Source organism: Meriones unguiculatus, chromosome 9, assembly GCF_030254825.1.
Source record: "Meriones unguiculatus strain TT.TT164.6M chromosome 9, Bangor_MerUng_6.1, whole genome shotgun sequence".
NCBI lineage: Eukaryota > Metazoa > Chordata > Mammalia > Rodentia > Muridae > Meriones > Meriones unguiculatus.
In genome coordinates, this window is record NC_083357.1 from 53,827,807 (window position 1) to 53,843,368 (window position 15,562).

General features: G+C 41.1%; 1 gene segment (V, D, J or C); it reads right to left on the minus strand.

Annotated features, from left to right (window-relative positions):
- Nucleotides 1–14,913: 14,913 nt before the first annotated feature.
- Nucleotides 14,914–15,562, minus strand: LOC132656245 (T cell receptor alpha variable 13-1-like). The segment is given in 2 exon segments: nt 14,914–15,353; nt 15,511–15,562. Coding segments are annotated over 2 exon segments (492 nt in total).

A 15,562-nucleotide genomic window follows, 5' to 3' on the forward strand; every position in this document is an offset into this window, starting at 1 on the left:
GCCTCCTTTATTCTGGGAGGCAGCTTCTCCCTCACTGGAATGACTTCTCTCCAGCACTGCCTCCTCTTCACCAACAGACAAGATCAAAGGGACCTGAAATCTCAGTGTGGAGTCCATTGCATCCCAGGCTCCTTTGCTTCCCATCACTCAGTCCTCAGAGTCACCCTTTGACATACATAACATTATTAGTCTTTCTACTAAGCAAACAGGAAAGCTTGAGTTATCATGGAGCCAACTCATGTTTCAAGAAGAAAAGGGGTTAATATTCATACCCATGGTAGAGAGCAGCCTGGCATACTCAAATCTCTGGGTTCAACATTCAGCATTGAAAACAATATCCTAACAACCTGAAACACACAGAGGCACACACACACACACACACACACACACACACACACACACACACCTGTGCAAGCCACAAATTTCCAAACCAGGTCTACCTCTTTTCTACCTCAGTGTACCTTCCAGGAATGTTTTTAAAAGAATGTGCAAGTAGACTCTTTGGAGTATTCCTGAGTTGAAGGACTCATTTGAATTTCATAGGAATGTGATTCCTCTTCTATTCTTAGCTTTTTTTTTAGTCTCAGAAACATGTGGGATTCCCAGACAATAAGATGTGCAGGAGTCCCTGAAGGTTTCTTGTCCAGAAGCCAAAGGATCCAGGGAGAGACAAGAAACTGTTTTGCTTGAATTAGCTGTCCATAAAGGGGTCATACTTTTAGAGTCTGACATGAGTTCCTTTGTTTTAGCCATATTTAAACATACCACCAGTTCTGAAAAAGAATTAGCTCAATCTGTGTCTACGACAAAGGTTAAGACATGTTTATATGGAATCTCTTTTCAAAGTCCATATGGAATCTCCCTGACAGATGGTTAATGTTGATGCAAAAACAGTGCTCAAAATTGAAGGTCTGGGGAGAATCACTGAGGTCAGCATAATGCCAATTGTAACCCAGATGGACCAGGCCCTAAAAACACATAAAATGGACTTAGGTTACTATAAACTACAAGTGGCATCTCTCATAAGGAAGGATTTAATAAACTTAGAGGCAATGCTCCAGAGTCCAGTGAGAAGCATACAGGACAAATAATCATTTCTGGGTGATATGGGCCATACAATTCTCTACAAATTGCAAATGCTCATCAGACTTTAAACCACACCCTTTCCAACATTCCTGGAGGGAGACTAGTAAACATCTCTTTTCTTTGAGGGTTAAGTCTCTGTGTTGACTTCCCTGGATTCTCCAATACTAATCTGTGTTCACAAGTACTTTTGCTCTCTAAAATTCCTTTCTTAGCACAGAGCAGTTATATCCCTAGACTATGCATGAGACACTAGAGGGACATGTTGACTTCCAGGTTCCTGGGCTTTGGCACAGACACTCAAGTTAGGCCCTCTGGGAAACTAAACCTGCATGTGTACCATAGAGACCCTTATCAGTAAGGCTCCAGTGAGCCTGAACCCCATGAAGTCCCCTCCAAGAAAAGCCAAATACTTTTGTGACTGTGCTTGCATTTAAGCTGGGGGAGTCTCCTCTGAGTGATACTTAAGACTTTCATAACCCCAGGTCCAAGCAATTGTCTCCATGCTCTTGGCTGTGCTCAGGGTCCAGGGAGGTGTCGGCCTGCTCTGAGAAACCTAGGCTGGGTTATAAGACAAGACAAGCTTTCAGCCCCCCTAATTCTGTCCCTTCTGTGTGATAAGTCCTGAGAAACCAAAGGGCCAACTCAGGTCATGTTTGTACAGATAGCTCTGTCAACCTTTCCACCAAAGTGAAGTCAGACTTTATTTTTGTTTTTATCATCGTTTTACATGAAGTCTCATATACTTAGGCTGGAGTCAGACTATTGATCCATCTGCTTCTGTTTTCCTTATTCTGGGGATGTGAGGCATGTCGGCATACCCATATAGCTGGTGGATCCTCTTTGTTGGATGATCCTTTCAGTGACATCCTTTCTGCATGCTGACAGTTTAGGAACATTCCATAATTGTCAGCTAAATGAACAAATGAAGGGCAAAGGAAGACAGACACACTTGTGAACAGCTAACAATATTCCAAGCAGAATGGCATGAATGATATATGGTAGTGGAATGTGCCACAGCCAGCAGGAAAGGAAGGGGGAAAGGTACTGTACTGTCACAGCAGTATCCATGCTTCTTCACTGTAGTATCTGTCCATTCAGAAAACACAAAAGCTGGTGGGTATATTGTCATATATATGGACAGGTCTTTCTTTTCCCACTATGACCAATAAACCTTCCAGAATATCCTGAGCACTCTGTGGTTGCCTCCCTAGCAGTGTGCTGGTAGCCTTCCTTTTCTCATTGAAAAGGCTGTGTGAATCTGCAAGGAGCTCTGCCTTTTCTGCACCATTTGATCATGAATGTCTATGTCATTAGACAATACAGTATTTAGACTTGCCTAGTTTTGGAATCTGTTTCTAAAGTTTTTAGTAAATGCATTTATTTGTGTACATATATATGTGGGTGCGCATGGTTGTGCCATAGCTTGTGTGGGGGCCAGAAGACAACTTGCAGAAGTTGGTTGCCTCTTCTGACAATGTCCATCCCAGAGGTCAATCTCAGGTTGTCAAGCTTGGCAACAAGTATCTTTACTCAGTGAGTCACTTCTTCATCTCCTGGTTTTCAAGGTTCTATGCCTATGCTTTTCCTTCAGTGGTTAGATTTCTGGGATTTTGGTTTGGTTTGGTTTCTTTTGGCTTGATATGGTTTGGGTTCTTTGGTTTATTGTTTTGTGTGTGCTTGTGTGACTGTGTGTGTGTTGTCTAAACCCCTCCCTTTGGATGGTGTGAGTATTGAACCTAGGGCCTCATATGTGTGGGGGAAACATATCAATTCATTTAAAATGTTTTCTCCCATCCTCCATCTCTTCTTTCCTACTTTTCCTTTATCTCTTTATTGAAACAAGGTCTCATGAAGTTCAAACATGCTTATTACTCCTGGTCTCTCAGCTTCCACCTATTAAAAATGTATCTATCTATCTATCTATCTATCTATCTATCTATCTATCTATCTATCTATCTATTACAGTTTATGCACTTTGTATCCCTACACTAGCCCCCTCCCTCATTCCATCCACATCCCACACTCCATCCCTCTTCTTCACCCATGCCCCTCCCCCAGTCTACTGATAGCAGAGTTCCTCCTCCCCTTCCATCTGATCCTAGTCTATAAGGTCTTATCAGGAGTGGCTGCATTGTCTTCCTCTGTGTCCTGGTAAGGCTGCTCCCCCCTCAGGGGGAAGTGTTCGAAGAGCAGGCCACTGAGTTCATGTCAGACACAGTCCTTGTTCCCATTATTAGGGAACCCACTTGGACACTGAGCTGCCATGGCTCCTCCAATGCAGGGGTTCTAGGTTATCTTCACAAATGGTCCTTGGTTGGAGTATCAGTCTCAGAAAAGTTCCCTGTGCCAAGAATTTTTGTTCCTGTTGTTTTGTTGTGTTGCTCTTTTGTTTTGATTTTTTTTTTTTTTTTGCTTTTCTCTCTCTTTTTTTTTTCCTTCAGGGATTTCTATCTCCCCCTCCTTTCATAAAATTCCCTGCACTCTGCTCAAAGTTTGGCTATGACCCTCAGCCTCTGCTTTGACAAAATGCAAGATAGATTCTTTCAGAGTCCCTCTTTGGTAGGCTCCTGTACTGTTTTTTTTCCTCTTGCGATATCCAACCCATTTGCCTTTCTGCATGAGGCAGGGTCCTCCCAGTTTCCTCCTTTTCGATTAGCTTCTTTAGGTATACTGTAAGACCTGGGGTCTCACAGCTCAGGAGTTCAATCGCGCCCTTCCCAGAGACTCCCCCAGACCAAGACTCATTGCAAAAGCAAGAGGTTTATTAACCATTGTACAACGGGGTCACCCCTGCTGGTCAGCAAAGAGTGGCACCAGGAGACAAAGGCCTTTAGGTTTTTAAAAGAAAAATTGCGGGAGATTTGAAGTTCTAGTTTTGGCAATTTAGGATTGGATGAGGAAGCTATAAAGTAAGATAATTGGTTAGTTTTAGGTGCTCAAGCTTGGCCAGTCCTGCCAAGTGTGGATGCAGCTGCAATTTAAGGTGGGGGTGGTTAGCTCATCCTTGAAGATTAGGAGCTACAGACTTTTGGTTGGAGGTCAAATGCTACTCAGAAGAAGTCTAGGTTCGTTGCTAAGAAACGCTATCTCAAGGACAAGGGTCTGGTCCTCCTTTTGCTGAGTGAAGGTCATTGTTTGCTTGCCCTTTTTTTTTATATCTGTCCTCACAGATAGGGTCACATTCCTTCACTCTCTGGAAAGGTACCAAGAGGCTTTAGCTTAACCTGAACCTAAAACTCAAAACTATAGGCTTTAGAAGACATATAGGTTACAAAGTAAGTCTAACCCTTTCAATACATGTTAGTATGATCATCCTATATTGTATGTCTAATATCCACTTATATGTAAGTCTATTACCATATGTGTTTTTCTGCTTCTGGGATACCTCACTCAGAATGACCTTTTTTACTTACTACTATTTGCATACAAATTTCATGATTTCCTTGCTTTTAATTGCTCAATAGTATTCCATTGTGTAAATGTACCAAAATTTCTATATCCTTTCCTCAAATGAGGGACAAAATGGCTGGTGGATCATTGGAATCAATAGAAGACCTAGCAATAAACCCATACACTTATAGAAACCTGATTTTGACAAAGATGCCAAAACCATACAATGAAAAGAGATCAGGGTAACAATGAGCCCCCCAGACAATATAACCTATTGCCGCTATCCAGGTAGAAGGCTACAGCTTCTGTAAAGTTGACATAAAACTAGCTGAAAACTCAGGGCTGAAATGAGAAACAAATAAAACAATTCAAAGAATCAATGAAACCACGAGCTGGTTCTTTGAGAAAATCAACAAGATAGAAAAACTACCTAAATGGCAAAGAGAAACTATCCAAATCAACAAAATAAAAATGAAAAGGGGGACATTACAACAGACACTGAGGAAATCCAAAAATCATTAGGTCTTACTTCAAAAGTTTATATGCCACAAAATTTGAAAATCTAAATGAGATGGACAATTTTCTGAATTGATTCCACTTACCAAAGCTGAATCAAGACCAGGTAAATCAATTAAATAGTCCTATATCCCCTAAGGAAATAGAAGTGGTCATCAAAAGCCTCCCATCCAAAAAAAGCCAGGACAAGATGGTTTCAGTGCAGAATTCTACCAAAACTTCAAAGAAGAGCTAATTCCATTTCTTTTCAAACTATTCTATAAAATATAAACAGAAGGAGCACTACCAAACTCATTTTATGAAGCCACAGTCACCTTGGTACCTAAACCTCACAAAGACCCAACAAAGAAAGAGAATTTCAGGCCAACAACCCAGATGCCCCTCAACTGAAAAATGGATACTGAAATTGTGGTACATTTACACAATGGAATATTACTCAGCAATGAAAAACAAGGAAATAATGAAATTTGCAGTTAAATGGTGGAAACTGGAAAAGATCATCCTTAGTGAGGTACCCTAGAAGCAGAAAGACACACATGGCATATACTCACTCATAAAGACATATAATATAGGATAAACCTACTACAATATGTACACCTAAAAAGCTAATCTAGAGGGAGGTCTCTGGCTAAAATGCTCAATCCCCATTCAGAAATTCAAAGAGGATAGACATCAGAAGAAGAAGAAAACAGGAAACAAGTTAGGAGCCTCCCACAGAGGGCCTCTGAAAGGCTCTGCCCTGCAGACTGTCAAAGCAGACGATGAGACTTATGACCAAACTTTGGGCAGAGTGCAGGGAATCTTATGAGAGAAGTGGGAAACAGTAAGATCTGGAGAGGACAGGAACTACACAAGGAGAGCAACAGAACCAGAAAATTTGAACACAGGGGTCTTTCCTGAGACTCATATTCTAACCAAGTACCCTGGATGGAGAGAACCTAGAACCCCTGCACAGATGTAGCCCATGGCAGTTCAGTGTCAAAGTGGGTTCCATAGTGATGGGAACAGGGATTGCTTCTGACCTGAACTGATTGGCCTGATCTTTGATCATCTCCCACTTAGGGGGGAGCAGCCTTACCAGGCCAGAGAGGAAGACAATGCAATCACTCCTGATGAGACCTAACAGACTAGGATCACAAGGAAGAAAAAGAAACCCTCTTCTACCAGTGGACTTGGGGAAAGGCATGCGTGGAAAAGGGGGAGGAAGGGAGGGAACTAGAGGGGAAATACAAAGTAAGTAAAGTGTAATTAAAAATAAAATAGAGAGGACAAGATGGCGGTGCCAGGAGAACACTGCGTCTGAGGAGAAGGACAATATTTCTCATACAGCAACCAAGAGACTGAACTCTGGGCCCTAAAACAATAGCCATCATGTTTCGGAGGTGAGAGGAAACCCCAATGGCGTTGGAATCTGTTGGGTCCACTCACAGGTCATACAGCCAGAAGCCGGAAGGGTTTCCCAGTTGTTCAGGCACTAGGTCTCCAGACCAGAGCCACACGCCAGCGAGTCCCAATCACCTTCCCAGGCTGAAAGGTGGGCACAATAACACCAGAGACTGAGAGTCCCAGTCACGAGAAAAAAAAAAAAAAAAACCATGGGGAAGGAAAGCAGGACTGGCCATGGGTCACCCAGTTTTTACCTGGAAAAGGTCTCACAGACAGGCCGGTTTGAGCTTCCCTCACTGAACTGGGCTCAAGCCTCAAGCATGGACAGTTGTTGCACGCCCAGCTGTCTGGCACAGATGGAGCTGTGCGCCCCAGTGCAACAGAAATTGGGAATCCCTTTCGGGAGAGGGCCCCACAGGAAAGGAAGGAAATGGTGCTGACTTGGGCCACCCAGGCTTTGCCTGGGGAAGGTCTAGCAGACCAGCAGGTACGAGCCGCCATCACTGAACTGGGCTCAAGCCCAAAGCACAGACAGTTGTTGCATTCCCAGCTCTCCTGCACAGACAGAGCTGTGCACCCCAGGGCAACAGAGACTGGCAGTCACTGTAGGGAGTTAACCCCACAGGGAAAAAAGGAAATGGGTACCTGAATTAGGTCTTCCAGTATACCCTTGGAAAATGTCCCTCAGACTAGCAAGCTGGTGCACCGCCAGCCCAGAGCCCTGCTCTGTACCAACTATTCCTCACAGACAGAACTGTGTGCCCAGGACGCCAGAGACTTGTAGTCATTGTCGGGAGAAATCCTCACAGGGAACAAAGCAAAGGGGATGGAATTAGGCCTCCCAGTATATCCCTGGAAAAGGTCCCTCAGACTGGCCCAACCCAGGGACTTGCTGTGCACCAGATAGCCTGCTGCTACCAGGAGAGCTATACTCACCCGCCACAGATTACTGCTTGGGTTCTGGGGCACAGAGTCCCAACTTCAGAACTACAAAAGCCTGGGATCTCCACGATCAACCCCCACATATTGCTCCAAGGGACCAGTTTTGTTATCCCTAACAAAACAGACCAAACCAAGGGACACACAGGTTACAACAGCAGATCACTAAATTTACAGCAAGAAACCCAGAAGCAGGGAAGCTGTCTCCAGGACTTCTCCAGGTGAGAGGAGAGCTCTCGACCAACAAGGACCACAGTTGCACTCAGATCTATATGCTTGCAGTGATCTGAGACATCTCCTGAAAAACACCGGCCATACAGTGACTATGACGAAAAAACTGAGGAGGTTACCTTCAGGAAAAACCATCTTCCTGCCAAGGGCATTCTCTCCACTACAGGATCCCAGGAACCACCAGAAACTAATTCCAAACACCTAAGATAGCCCAATGGGTAGAGGCCAGCATAAAAGCTCAAGCAACAAAAAACAGAGCAATATGGCATCTCCAGGACCCAGTTATCCAGGGACAAGTAGCCCTGGACACCACAGCATAATTGAAATTCAAGAAGATGACCTAAAATCTATGCTCATAAAGAGGATAACAGAGGGAACAAATAAAATACATAAAGACCTAGAGGAAGATAAACTCAAGCAGATTATGGCCATCCATAAAGAAATAGAGAAAGACAAAAAAAAAAAAAAAAAAAAAAACAGATTATGACTATCTGCAAAGAAATAGAAGAAGATAAAGAAAAACAGATTATGGCCATCTGTGAAGAAATACAGGAAGTTTCAGCCAAACAGTTTGTGGCCTTTAGAGAGGAAATACTTAAAACATTGAAAGAAATAAAAGAAACAGAGGATTGTTCAAACAAACAGTTGAAGGAATTGATGGAAAAACAGAAAAATACAGTCAGACAGGTGAAGGAAATCAACAAAATGGCTCAAGATCTGAAGATAGAATTGGAAAAATTAAAGAAAACACAAATGGAGGAAATTGCGGAGAGAAAGAACTTAGGGAAGAAAACAGGAAATACAGAGGTAAGCATAACCAATAGACTACAGGAGATGGAAGAAAGAATCTCAGGTGTGGAAGATACAGTGGAAGAAATTGATGTATCTGTCAAAGAAAATGTTAAATCTAAAATATTTCTGACACAGACAATCCAACAAATTCAAGACAATATAAAAAGACAAAACATAAGAATAATAGGAATAGAGGAAAAAGAAGATTCCCTCCTCCAAAGCACAGAAAATATTTTCAACAAAATCACTGAAGAAAATTTCCACAACTTAAAGGATAGGCTAATAAAAATACAAGATGCCTACCGAATACCCAATATATTAGACCAGAAAAGAAAATCCTCCTACCACATAATAATCAAAACAGTAGGTATACAGAACAAAGGAAAAATACTAAAACCTGCAAGGGAAAAAGGCCAAGTAACAAGTAATGGCAAAACCATTAGAATCACACCTGACTTTTTAACAGACACTATGAAAGCCAGAAGAGCCTGGATGGATACCGTGCAGACACTAAGAGAACACAGATGTCAACCCAGGCTACTATACCCAGCAAAACTCTCAGTCCTTCTTCATCGATGGGAGAAAACAAGATATTCAATGACAAAAACAAATTTCAACAATACCTACACACAATTCCAGTGTTACAGAAGATACTAGAAGGAAAAATAGAACCCAAGAAAACTAACTACTTTCAGGAATTCACAGGAAATAAATAACCTCACTACAGCAACACAAAAAGCAACCAAGCACACAAACTAATGACCACAGCCAACAACAAAATCAAAAGATCTGATACCCACTGGTCATTAATCTCTCTCAATATCAATGGACTAAATTTTCTAATAAAATGACACAGACTAACAGAATGGATGCATAAACAAGACCCAGCAATCTATTGCATACAAGAAACACACCTAAGTCACAAAGATAGACATTACCTGAGGAAAAAGGGTTGGAAGACGGTTTTCCAAGCAAATGGTCCCAAGAAGCAAGCAGGAGTACCATTTTAATATCTATAAAATAGACTTTCAAACAAAATTAATAAGAAGAGATGGGGAAAGACACTTCATACACATCAAGGGAAAATTCCAACAAGAAAATATCACAATCCTGAACATCTATGCCCCAAATACAAGGGCACCACATTTGTAAAAGAAACATTGATAAAACTTAAACCACACATAGATCCCCACACACTAATAGTGGGAGACTTCAACACCCCATTCTCAACAAAAGACAGGTCAACAAAACAGAAACTAAACAAATAAACAATGCCTCTAACAGAGGTCATGGATCAAATGTACTTAACAGACATTTACAGAGCCTTACACCCAAACATAAAAGAATTTACCTTCTTCTCAAAACCTCATGTAACTGTCTCCAAAATAGACCACATAGTTGATCACGAAGCGAGCCTCAACAGATACAAGAAGATTGAAATAATCCCTTGTATCCTATCTGATCACCATGGAATAATGCTGGACCTCAACAACAACAAAAATAGTAAAAAGCCTATACAAACATATGGAAACTAAACAACTTGCTACTAAATGACAGCTGGGTCAGGGAAGAAGTAAAGAAAGAAATTAAAGTCTTCCTAGAATTCAATGAAAATGAAGGCACAACATACCCAAACTTGTGGGACACAATGAAGGCAGTGCTAAGAGGAAAGTTCATAGCACTAACTGCCTTAAAGAAGAAATTCAAGACAGCTCATTCAAGCAACTTAATGGCTCATCTAACAACCCTAGAAAAAGAAGAAGCAGACACACCAAAAATGAGTAGATGGCTGGAAATAATCAAACTCAGGGCTGAAATCAATCAAATAGAAACAAATAAAACAATTCAAAGAATCAATGAAACCAAGTGCTGGTTCTTTGAGAAAATCAACGAGATAAACAAACCCTTGCCAAGCCAATTAAAAGGCAGAGAAACACCATCCAAATCAACAAAATCAGAAATGAAAAGGGGGACATAACTACAGACACTGAGGAAATCCAAACAATCATTAGGACTTATTTCAAAAGTCTATATGGCACAAAATGTGAAAATCTAAATGAAATGGATAATTTTCTTAATCTATTCCACTTACCAAAGCTGAATCAAGACCAGGTAAATCAATTAAACTGTTTTATATCCCCCAAGGAAGTAGAAGCAGTCATCAAAAGTCTCCCATCCAAAAAAAAGCCAAGGACCAGATGGTTTCAGTGCAGAATTCTACCAGGCCTTCAAAGAAGAGCTAACTCCAGTTCTCTTCAAAATATTCTACATAATAGAAACAGAAGGAGCACTACCAAATTCATTCTATGAAGCCACAGTCACCTTGGTACCTAAACCTCACAAAGACCCAACAAAGAAAGAGAATTTCAGGCCAATCTCCCTTATGAGCATTGATGCAAAAATACTCAACAAAATACTTGCAAATCGAATACAAGATCACATCAAAGATATCATCCACTATGACCAAGTAGGCTTCATCCCAGGTATGCAGGGGTGGTTCAATATAGAAAAATCCATCAATGTGATCCACCATATTAACAAACTGAAAGAAAAAAAAAAACACATTATCATCTCCCTAGATGCTGAAAAAGCATTTGACAAAATCCAACATATATTCATGTTTCAAGTATTGGAGAGATCAGGGATACAAGACTCATATCTACACAGAGTAAAGGGAAAATACAGAAAGCCTATAGCCAACATCAAACTAAATGGAGAGAAACTTAATGCAATCCCACTGAAATCAGGGACAAGGCAAGGCTGCCCATTCTCTCCATATCTCTTCAATATAGTTCTGGAAGTCCTTGTTAGAGCAATAAACAATTAAAGGAGATCAGGGGGATAAAAATTGGACAGGAAGAAGTCAAATTATCACTATTTGCAGATGATATAATAGTATACCTGAGTGACCCCAAAAACTCTACCAGGGAACTCATACAGCTGATAAACACCTTCAGCAAAGTGGCCAGATAAAAAATTAACTCAAAAAAATCAGTAGCCCTCCTGTATACAAAAGACAAAAGGGCTGAGAAAGAAATTAGGGAAACAACACCCTTCACAATAGCCACAAATGACATAAGGTACCTCGGAGTAACCCTAACCAAGGAAGTCAAAGACTTGTATGATAAAAATTTCAAATCTCTGAAGAAAGAATTAGAAGAAGATATCAGAAGATGGAAAGATCTCCCATGCTAATGGCTTGGCAGGATTAACATAGTAAAAATGGCCATCTTACCAAAAGTAATCTACATATTCAATGCAGTTCCCATCAAAATACCAACACAATTCTTTACATACCTGGAAAGAAAAATTCTCAACTTCATATGGAATAAGAAGAAACCCAGAATTGCTAAAACAAGTCTCTAAAATTAAATATCTTTTGGAGGTATCTCCATTCCTCATGTCAAGCTGTACTATGGAAAACAGTAATAAAAACTGCATGGTACTGGCATGGAAACAGAATGGTGGATCAATGGAACTGAATAGAAGACCTAGAAATAAACCCACACTTATACACACCTGATCTTGACAAACTTGCCAAAGCCATACAATGGAAAAAAAAGAAAGCATCTTCAACAAATGGTGCTCGTCCAACTGAATGTCTACATGTACAAAAAACTCAAATAGATCCATACTTATCACCCTGCACAAAACTAAAGTCCAAGTGGATTAAAGACCTCATCATAAAACTCTTCACATTAAATCGGTTAGAAGAAAAAGTGGGGAAGACCCTAGAAATCATTGGTACAGCAGACAACTTCCTGAACAGAATACCAACAGCACAGGCTCTAAGAGCAACAATCAATAAATGGGACCTCATGAAGCTGAAAAGTTTCTGTAAAGCTAAGGACACTGTCATTAAAACAAAATGAATGCCTACAGATTGGGAAAGAATATTTGCCAACCCTCTATCTGACAGAGGTCTAATTTCCAGTATATATAAAGAACTAAAGAAGCTGAAAAGCAACAAACCATGTAATCCAATTAAAAAATGGGGAACAGAACTAAACAGAAAATTCTCTGTACAGGAATATTGAATTGTAGAGAAACACTTAAAGAAATATTCAGTGTCATTAGCCATTAGGGAAATGCAAATCAAAACAACCCTGAGATTTCACCTTACACCCATCAGAATGGCCAAGATCAAAAACTCAAATGACAACACATGCTAGAGAGGTTGTGGAAAAAGGGGAACCCTCCTCCACTGCTGGTGAGAATGTAAACTTGTACAACCACTCTGGAAATCAATCTGGTGCTTTCTCAGACAACTAGGAATAGCACTTCCTCAAGACCCAGCCCTACCACTCCTAGACATATATCCAAAAGAGGCTCAAGTACACAATAAGGACATTTGCTCAACCGTGTTTGTAGCAGCTTTATTGGTAATAGTCAGAAGCTGGAAACAGCCCAGATGCCCCTCACCTGAAGAATGGATGTAAAAATTGTGGTACATCTATACAATGGAATATTACTCAGCAATGAAAGACAAGGAAATCATGGAATTTGCAGGTAAATGTTGGGACCTGGAAAGGATCATCCTGAATGAGCTGTCCCAGAAGCAGAAAGACACACAAGGTATATACTCACTCATATATACATATAATATAGGATAAACCTACTAAAATCTGTACATCTAAAGAAACTAATGAAGAGAGAGGACCCTGACTAAAATCCTTAATCCCCATCCTGAAAGACAAAGAGGATGGACACCAGAAGAAGAAAACAGGAAATAAGTTAGGAATCTGCCACAGAGGGCCTCTGAAAGGCTCTGCCCTGCAGACTATCCAAGCAGATGCTGAGATTTATGGGCAACTGTTGGGCAGAGTGCATGGAATCTTATGTAAGAAGTAGGAAATAGTAAGATCTGGAGAGGACAGGAACTACACAAGGAGAGCAACCGAACCAGAAAATCTGAACACAGGGGTCTTCCCAGAGACTCATACTCCAACCAAGTACCATGCATGGAGATAACCTAGAACCCCTGCACAGATGTAGCCCATGGCAGTTCAGTGTCTAAGTGGGTTCCATAGTAATGGGAAGAGGGAGTGCCTCTGACATAATCTGATTGGCCTGCTCTTTGATCACTTCCCCCTGAGGGAGGAAGAGCCTTACCAGGCCACAGATGATGACAATGCATCCAGTCCTGATGAGATCTGATAGACTAAGATTCAGAAGGAATGAGAGGATGACCTCCCCTATCAGTGGACTTGGGGAGGGGCATGCATGAAGAAGGGGGAAGGACGGTGGGATTGGGAGGGGAGGAGGGAGGGGTTTATGGAGGGATTCAAAATGAATAAAGTGTTATTAATAAAAGCTAAAAATATAAAATACAATAAAATAAAACACAGAAAAAAAGAATCCACACACAAAAAATGAAATAGTAAAATACAACTACCTTTGAGGTTAATTCTTTGGTAAATGGTAACGTGAAAGGCTGATAGTCCAGAAAACAAACATAAACTCTGGCTATAATACAAAAAAGCAATGACTTAAAGTCCTTGTCACATGAACAGCTGCCAGTACCTGGGAAGGAATCTATATTAGAAAGAGAGAAATTTTAAGTATTTGGCTGTTTTAATGATTTGACCAGGCATCAGCTATATTCAATACAGTTTTATTCAGGTTGGCCCCAAACTTGAAATAATCCAAATCTGTCAACTACTGAATGGACTATCAAACCAAGATAAATACACATTATAGAATACCACCCATTGCCAGGTGTGGTGGTACCTCCCAGCACTTGGGGAGGTGAGGTAGGCAGATCTCTGTAAGTTCAAGACCAGCCTGATCTACAAAGTGAGTCTAGGACAGCCAAGGCTACACAGATAAACCCTGTCTCAAAAAAAAAAAAAAAAACCTTCAACAGAGAGAGAGAGAAGGCCTATGCACACAGGAGAGGTGATTCTCAAAGGCATGACATGAAAGAAAACATATACAAAAAACTCTATGACACATAATTCTGGTTTCCTAAAATTCTAGAAAATACATAACTATTGTGATAAAAAGAAAAGTAGCAGTATTCAGTAGGGAGGCAGAGATGTCTGACAGCAAAAAGGCTTAGAAAGCTTTCGGGGTCATGAAAATGTCTGTATCATCATTGTGACAAGTTTCTTGACACCAAGTATTTATTAAAACCTATATAATACAAAAAAAACAAAAACAAACAAACAAACAAACAAACAAAAAACTAGCCAGCACAAGGCTTACTCAATATGATGGAATTACTACCCAGGACTGTAAGCCTAGCCAACTACACATGTGTGATGAAGCCAGAGATGAGAAACTACTCGTGTTACCAGTATAATTTCTAGTTGTATTCTAAATATGGAACCTCATAGCCACACATAAGTGTGACTCCCAACCCTTTCAGTGGTTGGGATTAGAGGGACCCATAGGCTCATAAGTTTCAATGTTTTGCCCGGAGTTGATAGATGTTGGGAAAGTATTAGACCTTTGATGAGGCCTTGTTGTGGATGGATTGTCACTGTGGTGGGCTTTGAGTTTTCAAAAGTCCATGCCATTCTCTCTCTCTCTATGTCTCTCTCTCTCTCACACACATATTTTGAGACTTTCTCATTTATGTTCTAAAATATGAATGTTACCGTTTCCCTTGCAAATAGACACTATGGCAATTGCTTTGTTGCAAGACACAGGATGTGGAAGGGGCTCCAGCCCCCATAGCAAGTTTGAGGACAGGCTGCAGGTGCCTGAGAACCAGTGTGTGCTTGCTGCACAGAAGTACACGGCTGAGTCTCCAGGCTGAGTGTCTGTGATGTGCAGGGAGAAGCGTTTGGCTTTCTTATCCAATAAAATGTTGAGCCTTTGGTTCTGCTTTCTGTTCACATTTTCATGAATGTCTATCACAAGGTGGGGACCCTTTCCAGCTTCTTGCTTGTACCAAGGGAAGTATGAGAATGCACTGTCTGTGTAAGTGCAGTTGATGACAGCGCTGCCTCCCTCTCGAATGCTCAGAGAAGAAGGGTGCTGCTCCACCTGCTCTCCGAGGCTCTCCCCTACAGAGAAAGAAAAACAGAAAGGAGGGCAGTCAGCAGCACTCTGCTGAATTCTTTGTCTAGGATACCGAGAGGGAACTGTGTGAAGTGGATTTCCCACGGAAGCCTAAGAAATATCCACCACATATTTTCTCTTGCCCCCAGATCTTCAACTCACAGTTCATCCACAGCCACAAGAAAGGGACTAGAGTAGGAATGGATGGCTTCAT